This window comes from Oncorhynchus keta, unplaced genomic scaffold (assembly GCF_023373465.1).
Source record: "Oncorhynchus keta strain PuntledgeMale-10-30-2019 unplaced genomic scaffold, Oket_V2 Un_contig_433_pilon_pilon, whole genome shotgun sequence".
In the NCBI taxonomy this organism is placed as follows: Eukaryota; Metazoa; Chordata; class Actinopteri; order Salmoniformes; family Salmonidae; genus Oncorhynchus; species Oncorhynchus keta.
The window spans coordinates 102,501-114,027 of record NW_026287718.1 but is presented as its reverse complement, the minus strand read 5'-3'; the positions used below and the strand labels follow the sequence as shown (position 1 = coordinate 114,027).

Genomic DNA, 11,527 nt, shown 5'->3' with positions numbered 1-11,527 from the left:
TAGAATACAAGTAGAATGGAATGGTGCAGACACAAACAGTTTAGAATACAAGTAGAATGGAATGGTGCAGATACAAACAGTTTAGAATACAAGTAGAATGGAATGGTACAGACACAAACAGGTTTAGAATACAAGTAGAATGGAATGGTGCAGACACAAACAGTTTAGAATACAAGTAGAATGGAATGGTGCAGATACAAACAGTTTAGAATACAAGTAGAATGGAATGGTACAGACACAAACAGGTTTAGAATACAAGTAGAATGGAATGGTGCAGCCAAACAGTTTAGAATACAAGTAGAATGGAATGGTGCAGACACAAACAGTTTAGAATACAAGTAGAATGGAATGGTGCAGACACAAACAGTTTAGAATACAAGTAGAATGGAATGGTGCAGACACAAACAGTTTAGAATACAAGTAGAATGGAATGGTGCAGACACAAACAGTTTAGAATACAAGTAGAATGGAATGGTGCAGACACAAACAGTTTAGAATACAAGTAGAATGGAATGGTGCAGACACAAACAGTTTAGAATACAAGTAGAATGGAATGGTGCAGACACAAACAGTTTAGAATACAAGTAGAATGGAATGGTGCAGACACAAACAGTTTAGAATACAAGTAGAATGGAATGGTGCAGACACAAACAGTTTAGAATACAAGTAGAATGGAATGGTGCAGACACAAACAGTTTAGAATACAAGTAGAATGGAATGGTGCAGATACAAACAGTTTAGAATACAAGTAGAATGGAATGGTGCAGACACAAACAGTTTAGAATACAAGTACAATGGAATAGTGCAGACACAAACAGTTTAGAATACAAGTAGAATGGAATGGTGCAGACACAAACAGTTTAGAATACAAGTAGAATGGAATGGTGCAGACACAAACAGTTTAGAATACAAGTCCTACACCAACTATCTCCATTAAGATACCGTTGTCAAAACATAGTGTGGTTCTGTTTTACACTGTAAAAGTATCCCTCACTATCTAAATGTAGTTAAGTACAGTATAGTCGTGGCCAAAAGTTTTGAGAATGACACAAATATTCATTTTCACAAAGTCTGCTGCTTCAGTTTGTATGATGGCAATTTGCATACACTCCAGAATGTTATGAAGAGTGATCAGATGAATTGCAATTAATTGCAAAGTCCCTCTTTGCCATGCAAATGAAATGAATCCCCCAAAAACATTTTCACTGCATTTCAGCCCTGCCACAAAAGGACCACCTGACATCATGTCAGTGATTGTCTCATTAACACAGGTGTGAGTGTTGACGAGGACACGGCTGGAGATCACTCTGTCATGCTGATTTAGTTCGAATAACAGACTGGATTCTTCAGAAGGAGGGTGGTGCTTGGAATCATTGTTCTTCCTCTGTCAACCATGGTTACCTGGAAGGAAACATGTGCCGTCATCATTGCTTTGCACAAAAAGGGCTTCCCAGGCAAGGATAGTGCTGCCAGTAAGATTGCACCAAAATCAACAATTTATCGATTCATCAAGAACTTCAAGGAGAGCGGTTAAATTGTTGTGCAGAAGGCTTCAGGGTGCCCAAGGAAGTCCAGCAAGCGCCAGGACCGTCTCCTAAAGTTGATTCAGCTGCGGGATCGGGGCACCACCAGTACAGAGCTTGCTCAGGAATGGCAGCAGGCAGGTGTGAGTGCACGCACAGTGAGGCAAAGTCTTTTGGAGGATGGCCTGGTGTCAAGAAGGGCAGCAAAGAAGCCACTTCTCTCCAGGAAAAATTGAAAAAACTGATATTCTGCAAAAGGTACAGGGATTGGACTGCTGGGGACTGGAGTAAAGTCATTTTCTCTGATGAATCCCCTTTCCGATTGTTTGGGGCATCCGGAAAAAAGCTTGTCCGGAGAAGACAAGGTGAGCGCTACCATCATCCTGTGTCATGCCAACAGTAAAGCATCCTGAGACCATTAATGTGTGGGGTTGCTTCTCAGCCAAGGGAGTGGGCTCACTCACAATTTTGCCTAAGAACACAGCCATGAATAAAGAATGGTACCAACACATCCTCCGAGAGCAACTTCTCCCAACCATCCAGGAACAGTTTGGTGACGAACAATGTCTTTTCCAGCATGATGGAGCACCGTGCCATGAGGCAAAAGTGAGAACTAAGTGGCTCGGGGAACAAAACATCAATATTTTGAGTCCATGGCCAGGAAACTCCCCAGACCTTAATCCTATTGTGAACTTGTGGTCAATTCTCAAGAGGCGGGTGGACAAACAAAAACCCACAAATTCTGACAGACTCCAAGCATTGATTATGCAAGAATGGGCTGCCATCAGTCAGGATGTGGCCCAGAAGTTAATTGACAGCATGCCAGGGCAGATTGCAGAGGTCTTGAAAAAGAAGGGTTAACACTGCAAATATTGACTCTTTGCATCAACTTCATGTAATTGTCAATAAAAGCCTTTGACACCTATGAAATACTTGTAATTATACTTCAGTATTCCAGAGTAACATCTGACAAAAATATATAAAGACACTGAAGCAGCAAACTTTGTGAAAATTAATATTTGTGTCATTCTCAAAACTTTTGGCCACGACTGTACACAGGAGGCTGGTGGCACCTTAATTGGGGAGGATGGGCTCGTGGTAATGACTGGAGCGGAATCAGTGGAATGGTACCAAATGTGTGGTTTCCATGTGTTCGGTGCCATTCCATTCTCTCCGTTAGAGCCAATATTATGAGCCGTCCTCCCCTCAGCAGCCTCCACTGGCACAGTCAATTGGCTTTGGGGTGTTGAGCTGGAGTGGGTTAGGGAGCTGGTTTGTTGCAGCAGCAGTCCAACGTCACCGAGCAGGGACGTCTATAACGAAGCTGCAGTGCAGTTAGGATTCACAGCTCCCTACACCGCTGCTGCCTGCCAACCAGCTAATTACTACCACAGCCCAGGAGTCACAGACAAACACACAGACGGATGGAAAAACAAACGGACAGAAAGACACACACACACACACACACGTACACGCATCAACATACACACACACACACACACACACACACACACACGTGCACGCATCAACATGCACACACAAAGACAGATGTAAAGGAAGATGGTGAGACTAAAACACCACTCACTAACACACAGATAGACAGATAGAGAAGTGTGTGAGAGAAAGGCAAAGTGATGGGCTGTGACTGACTCTATTTAATGGGGCAGAAGCCGACCTGATACCAGAGTAAAACCTCTGGTGCTTCAGCATGACGTCTGTGCTGACAGACAGAAGAGCAGCAAGAGACCACACTTCATCAGCTGCTATGGATGTCTGGCAGAGATCAATAACAGTGGAACTCTAATGTGGTTATCTGCTCATTAGCTGGCTGCACTGGGGACTCACACACACAACATATGGACTGACTGACTACTGAAGCTACTGTTCATGTGGAGGTTAATGTTGAGGTTATTGTTGAGGTTCATGTTGAGGTTCATCTTGAGGTTCATGTTGTGGTTAATGTTGAGGTTCATGTGGAGGTTAATGTTGAGGTTCATGTGGAGGTTAATGTTGAGGTTCATGTGGAGGTTAATGTTGAGGTTAAGCCTGAGAGACTGTAGCTAACTAATATTACTGGTTCACAGGCTGCTTTGGGAAAGAACACGTGCCATCATTACAGGAATGGTCAGCCCTATAGTTCAACAATGTGATTCGTTCAACAGCTAACATCATTACAGGAATGGTCAGGTCTATCGTTCAACAATGTGATTCGTTCAACAGCTAACATCATTACAGGAATGGTCAGGTCTATAGTTCAACAATGTGATTCGTTCAACAGCTAACATCATTACAGGAATGGTCAGCCCTATAGTTCAACAATGTGATAGTTCAACAATGTGATTCGTTCAACAGCTAATATCATTACAGGAATGGTCAGCCCTATAGTTCAACAATGTGATTCGTTCAACAGCTAACATCATTACAGGAATGGTCAGCCCTATAGTTCAACAATGTGATTCGTTCAACAGCTAACATCATTACAGGAATGGTCAGCCCTATAGTTCAACAATGTGATTCGTTCAACAGCTAACATCATTACAGGAATGGTCAGCCCTATAGTTCAACAATGTGATTCGTTCAACAGCTAACATCATTACAGGAATGGTCAGGTCTATAGTTCAACAATGTGATTCGTTCAACAGCTAACATCATTACAGGAATGGTCAGCCCTATAGTTCAACAATGTGATTTGTTCAACAGCTAACATCATTACAGGAATGGTCAGCCCTATAGTTCAACAATGTGATTCGTTCAACAGCTAACATCATTACAGGAATGGTCAGGTCTATAGTTCAACAATGTGATTCGTTCAACAGCTAACATCATTACAGGAATGGTCAGCCCTATAGTTCAACAATGTGATTCGTTCAACAGCTAACATCATTACAGGAATGGTCAGGTCTATAGTTCAACAATGTGATTCGTTCAACAGCTAACATCATTACAGGAATGGTCAGCCCTATAGTTCAACAATGTGATTCGTTCAACAGCTAACATCATTACAGGAATGGTCAGCCCTATAGTTCAACAATGTGATTCGTTCAACAGCTAACATCATTACAGGAATGGTCAGGTCTATAGTTCAACAATGTGATTCGTTCAACAGCTAACATCATTACAGGAATGGTCAGGTCTATAGTTCAACAATGTGATTCGTTCAACAGCTAACATCATTACAGGAATGGTCAGGTCTATAGTTCAACAATGTGATTCGTTCAACAGCTAACATCATTACAGGAATGGTCAGCCCTATAGTTCAACAATGTGATTCGTTCAACAGCTAACATCATTACAGGAATGGTCAGCCCTATAGTTCAACAATGTGATTCGTTCAACAGCTAACATCATTACAGGAATGGTCAGCCCTATAGTTCAACAATGTGATTCGTTCAACAGCTAACATCATTACAGGAATGGTCAGGTCTATAGTTCAACAATGTGATTCGTTCAACAGCTAACATCATTACAGGAATGGTCAGCCCTATAGTTCAACAATGTGATTCGTTCAACAGCTAATATCATTACAGGAATGGTCAGCCCTATAGTTCAACAATGTGATTCCAACAGCTAACATCATTACAGGAATGGTCAGCCCTATAGTTCAACAATGTGATTTGTTCAACAGCTAACATCATTACAGGAATGGTCAGGTCTATAGTTCAACAATGTGATTCGTTCAACAGCTAACATCATTACAGGAATGGTCAGGTCTATAGTTCAACAATGTGATTCGTTCAACAGCTAACATCATTACAGGAATGGTCAGGTCTATAGTTCAACAATGTGATTCGTTCAACAGCTAACATCATTACAGGAATGGTCAGGTCTATAGTTCAACAATGTGATTCGTTCAACAGCTAACATCATTACAGGAATGGTCAGCCCTATAGTTCAACAATGTGATTTGTTCAACAGCTAACATCATTACAGGAATGGTCAGGTCTATAGTTCAACAATGTGATTCGTTCAACAGCTAACATCATTACAGGAATGGTCAGGTCTATAGTTCAACAATGTGATTCGTTCAACAGCTAACATCATTACAGGAATGGTCAGCCCTATAGTTCAACAATGTGATTCGTTCAACAGCTAACATCATTACAGGAATGGTCAGCCCTATAGTTCAACAATGTGATTTGTTCAACAGCTAACATCATTACAGGAATGGTCAGGTCTATAGTTCAACAATGTGATTCGTTCAACAGCTAACATCATTACAGGAATGGTCAGGTCTATAGTTCAACAATGTGATTCGTTCAACAGCTAACATCATTACAGGAATGGTCAGCCCTATAGTTCAACAATGTGATTTGTTCAACAGCTAACATCATTACAGGAATGGTCAGGTCTATAGTTCAACAATGTGATTCGTTCAACAGCTAACATCATTACAGGAATGGTCAGGTCTATAATTCAACAATATGATTTGTTCAACAGCTAACATCATTACAGGAATGGTCAACAGCTAACATCATTACAGGAATGGTCAGCCCTATAGTTCAACAATGTGATTTGTTCAACAGCTAATATCATTACAGGAATGGTCAGGTCTATAGTTCAACAATGTGATTCGTTCAACAGCTAACATCATTACAGGAATGGTCAGGTCTATAGTTCAACAATGTGATTCGTTCAACAGCTAACATCATTACAGGAATGGTCAGCCCTATAGTTCAACAATGTGATTTGTTCAACAGCTAATATCATTACAGGAATGGTCAGCCCTATAGTTCAACAATGTGATTCGTTCAATAGCTAACATCATTACAGGAATGGTCAGCCCTATAGTTCAACAATGTGATTCGTTCAATAGCTAACATCATTACAGGAATGGTCAGCCCTATAGTTCAACAATGTGATTCGTTCAATAGCTAACATCCTAGACCGGGTCAGTGAGTCCGATTGTCATTCATTAACTATGCAAACTAGGGCTTGGAGAGTGAGGTTCACTTTCAGTTGAATCAAATTAAAATTGTATTAGTCACATGTGCCGAATATAACAGTGAAATGCCCCTAACCAACAGTGCAGTTTCGAAAAATATGGAAAAGAATAAGAGATAAAAGTAACAAGTAATTCAAGAGCAGCAGTCAAATAAATCTTCTACAGCTGCTTATCTACTCCGTCTCTCTAGCCTCATACATTGTTAGCTCTAAAGAGAGTTGCCCTTAATATAATTATTCTGTCCAGAATATAGAAATATAATTAGTAGAAGCAATAGATCTAAAATCCACAAGATGGTGGTTCTGATTCTACGTTGTGATTCTAGATCGGTACCTGTCCTCAACTGTGGTGGCCCCATGAATATATAAATATAATTGGGTAGAAAAGACAATGTAGATTGTATGATTCTACGCTGCTATGGTTCCAGAACGTTACCTGTCCTCCACGGCGGTGGCCCCCAGCAGTACGAAGTCCTTCTCAATGAGGTCATAGGCCTCGGCCAGCTTCCTGTCTCGGTCCTGCAGGGCCAGCTTGGCACTGTTCAGCAGGTGACACGTCTCCTCGTACTGAGCCACGCTCAACTTCCTGTACGCCACGCACAGTGTCCGTAGGCCCTCCTGAAGAGAGAGAGAGAGAGAAATAGAGAGAGCGAGAGATACTTATGTTATGCTTTGATATGATTACTGGACACTGATGTTGCAGTTGATAATCCGATAATAACAATTATTCCACTGTTCTGTTCTTTTTTCCCGTTAAAAACAGTCAAATCAAATCAAATTTTATTTGTCACATACACATGGTTAGCAGATGTTAATGCGAGTGTAGCGAAATGCTTGTGCTTCTAGTTCCGACAATGCAGTAATAACCAACGAGTAATCTAACCTAACAATTCCAAAACTACTACCTTATACACACAAGTGTAAAGGGATAAAGAATATGTACATAAAGATATATGAATGAGTGATGGTACAGAACGGCATAGGCAAGATGCAGTAGATGGTATCGAGTAGAGTATATACATATGAGATGAGTAATGTAGGGTATGTAAACAAAGTGGCATAGTTTAAAGTGGCTAGTTGTAATGCTCGTCCTCTTCTTCTGATGAGGAGTCGCAAGGATCGGACCAAAGCGCAGTGTGGTACGTGTTCATGACGATATTTATTCAACTCAGAACACTAAACCTAAAATAACAACGAGAATGATACGAACCGAAACAGTCCTGTCTGGTGACATACACAAAGACAGAAAATAAACACCCACGAAACACAAGTGGGAAAAGGCTCCCTAAGTATGATTCTCAATCAGAGACAACTAACGACACCTGCCTCTGAGAAACATACCAGGCCAAACGCAAAAACACAACATAGAAAACGGAACATAGACAACCCACCCAACTCCCGCCCTGACCATACTAAAACAAAGACATAACAAAGGGACTAAGGTCAGAACGTGACCCTAGTGATACATGTATTACATAAAGATGCGGTAGATGATATAGAGTACAGTATATACATATACATTTGAGATAAGTAATGTAGGGTATGTAAACATTATATTAAGTAGCATTGTTTAAAGTGGCTAGTGATATATTTTCCCATCAATTTCCATTATTAAAGTGGCTGGAGTTGAGTCAGTGTGTTGGCAGCAGCTACTCAATGTTAGTGGTGGCTGTTTAACAGTCTGATGGCCTTGAGATAGAAGCTGTTTTTCAGTCTCTCGGTCCCTGCTTTGATGCACCTGTACTGACCTCGCCTTCTTCTGTCCGGCGCCGATAGAGATGGCCGCCTCGCTTCGCGTTCCTAGGAAACTATGCAGTTTTTTTTTTTTTTACGTGTTATTTCTTACATTGGTACCCCAGGTCATCTTAGGTTTCATTACATACAGTCGAGAAGAACTACTGAATATAAGAGCAGCGTCAACTCACCATGAGTATGACCAATGAATATGACTTCCGCGAAGCGGATCCTGTGTTCTGCCTTTCACCCAGGACAACGGAATGGATCCCAGCTGGCGACCCAAAAAAACGGCTTCGTAAAAGAGGGAAATATAGCGGTCTTCTGGTCAGACTCCGGAGACGGGCTCATCGTGCACCACTCCCCAGTATACTTCTCGCCAATGTCCAGTCTCTTGACAACAAGGTTGATGAAATCCGAGCAAGGGTAGCATTCCAGAGGGACATCAGAGACTGTAACGTTCTTTGCTTCACGGAAACAAGGCTCACTGGAGAGACGCTATCGGAGTCGGTGCAGCCAGCTGGTTTCTCCACGCATCGCGCAGACAGAAACAAACATCTTTCTGGTAAGAAGAGGGGCGGGGGCGTATGCCTTATGGCTAACGAGACGTGGTGTGGTCACAAAAGCATACAGGAACTCAAGTCCTTCTGTTCACCTGATTTAGAATTCCTCACAATCAAATGTCCACCGCATAATCTACCAACGAAATTCTCTTCGATTATAATCACAGCCGTATATATTCCCCCCCAAGCAGACACATCGATGGCTCTGAACGAACTTTATTTGACTCTTTGCAAACTGGAATCCATACATCCTGAGGCTGCATTCATTGTAGCTGGGGATTTTAACAAGGCTAATCTGAAAACAAGACTCCCTAAATTGTATCAGCATGTCGATTGCGCAACCAGGGCTGGCAAAACCTTGGTTCACTGCTATTCTAACGTCCCGACGTATATAAGGCCCTGCCCCGCCCTCCTTTCGGAAAAGCTGACTACGACTCCATTTTATTTTATCCCTGCCTACAGACAGAAACTAAAACAAGAAGCTCCCACGCTGAGGTCTGTCCAACGCTGATTGGAGTGGGTCTAGGGTGTCAGGTAGGGTGGAGGTGATATGGTCCTTGACTAGTCTCTCAAAGCACTTCATGATGACGGAAGTGAGTGCTACGGGGCGGTAGTCATTTAGCTCAATGACATCACTGACAGAGCAGTGGGTTACAAAAAGCTGCAGCTTGCACAGACTGGCATCGAGGGATGTCCCACTGGGCAGAGTTTACATACCAGTTTAGTCTGTGGCAGTAGACCTCAGTTCTGACATTCTCTCGGCGCCAGCCTGGTTCACACCAGCATCACCGCTGGCCATCCCATTGTAACGTAACCAGGGAAACACATTCTCCCTGACAGTCAACAGAAACGGGTCGGCACCGCTGCCAACGGCAACCCAAACTGCATCCACAATTATGTCATCCTTGGCAACCAGCCTGTCCTGATTCTGTCAGTGTGGCGTTGGAGAGATTGGGCCAGAGCCACGGACACACATGGATCAGTAGAGTACCTCCACGTTGGCACCAAACACTACATAATGACAGTCAATCACCATCTCAGTTACATTCCATATACAACTTGGAACTTTTGGTGGTCAACATCTTAAGTAAGGACACTACCACTAAAGGATACAAGAATCCGTTAGCATTTAGCAGGGTCTACCATACAGCCATATGACAATATACACCTCAAGCAAAGCAAGAATGAAAGTAAAAAATGTATTTGAGGTCAGAAACTCTGAAAGTCTGATTTTGGAGCTACTTTATGACAACGGCCTCTAGTGTCTGATAGTGGCTGTATGTGTGTGTGTGTGTGTCCTTACCACAGCGTTGTGCTCCACTCTGGCTTTGACCTGCTCCACCTTGCCAGAGATCACCCTGGGGAAGATGGAGGAGTCGGCCCCTTTACAGAACAGGTAGTACTCCCCTGTGGACAACCACACAGTTAAAAACAGGTTCCTCATTATCAGAGAGAAGCATCATTGGTTTGCAGCAGTGAGGGCAGACAACACTAGAGATGTTCCTCAGTGAGACTGACTCTACCGTCATTAGTATGCCTTCTGCCTGTTGACCTCCTAGCACACATACGGCCCTCTCGACACAGACAGACAGACAGACAGACAGACAGACAGACAGACAGACAGACAGACAGACAGACAGACAGACAGACAGACAGACAGACAGACAGACAGACAGACAGACAGACAGACAGACAGACAGACAGACAGACAATAATAATAATGACTGGGTTGCCGTAGTAATGACTGCTTTCATCTAGAAAAAGCACCAGCCACTCCCATACAGATACATCTAGTTTCTGTGTTCTAGTATCATAATGGTAGTAATTGTACTATAGTACAGTACCTCTAGTTTCTGTGTTCTAGTATTATAATGGTAGTAATTGTACTATAGTACAGTACCTCTAGTTTCTGTGTTCTAGTATTATAATGGTAGTAATTGTACTATAGTACAGTACCTCTAGTTTCTGTGTTCTAGTATTATAATGGTAGTAATTGTACTATAGTACAGTACCTCTAGTTTCTGTGTTCTAGTATTATAATGGTAGTAATTGTACTATAGTACAGTAACATCTAGTTTCTGTGTTCTAGTATTATAATGGTAGTAATTGTACTATAGTACAGTACCTCTAGTTTCTGTGTTCTAGTATTATAATGGTAGTAATTGTACTATAGTACAGTACCTCTAGTTTATGTGTTCTAGTATTATAATGGTAGTAATTGTACTATAGTACAGTACCTCTAGTTTCTGTGTTCTAGTATTATAATGGTAGTAATTGTACTATAGTACAGTACCTCTAGTTTCTGTGTTCTAGTATTATAATGGTAGTAATTGTACTATAGTACAGTACCTCTAGTTTCTGTGTTCTAGTATTATAATGGTAGTAATTGTACTATAGTACAGTAACATCTAGTTTCTGTGTTCTAGTATTATAATGGTAGTAATTGTACTATAGTACAGTACCTCTAGTTTCTGTGTTCTAGTATTATAATGGTAGTAATTGTACTATAGTACAGTACCTCTAGTTTATGTGTTCTAGTATTATAATGGTAGTAATTGTACTATAGTACAGTACCTCTAGTTTCTGTGTTCTAGTATTATAATGGTAGTAATTGTACTATAGTACAGCACCTGTGGTGGACCTGACGATAACACTCATTCTCCTTCTCACAGAGTCAAAGGTCAATACCTCCAGCAGCTCAAACCTGGATGCAGGAGAGAGAAAAGGAGAAAGAGGTTGGGTTACTGACCACACACACATACACAC

At 41.7% G+C, this 11,527-nt stretch overlaps 1 protein-coding gene across 1 annotated transcript in view; it reads right to left on the bottom strand.

Annotated features, from left to right (window-relative positions):
- Positions 1 to 6,896: 6,896 nt before the first annotated feature.
- The window catches only part of LOC118363200 (phospholipid-transporting ATPase IH-like), a 53,504-nt gene continuing 48,873 nt past the window's right edge, over positions 6,897 to 11,527 (bottom strand). Inside the window, exons 15-17 of the mRNA XM_052509288.1 lie at positions 11,392 to 11,465; positions 10,065 to 10,168; positions 6,897 to 7,082 (exon numbers count right to left, since the gene is read on the bottom strand). Of these exons, the coding sequence (XP_052365248.1) occupies positions 6,897 to 7,082; positions 10,065 to 10,168; positions 11,392 to 11,465 (364 nt within the window). The remainder of the gene's footprint in view (positions 7,083 to 10,064; positions 10,169 to 11,391; positions 11,466 to 11,527) is intronic.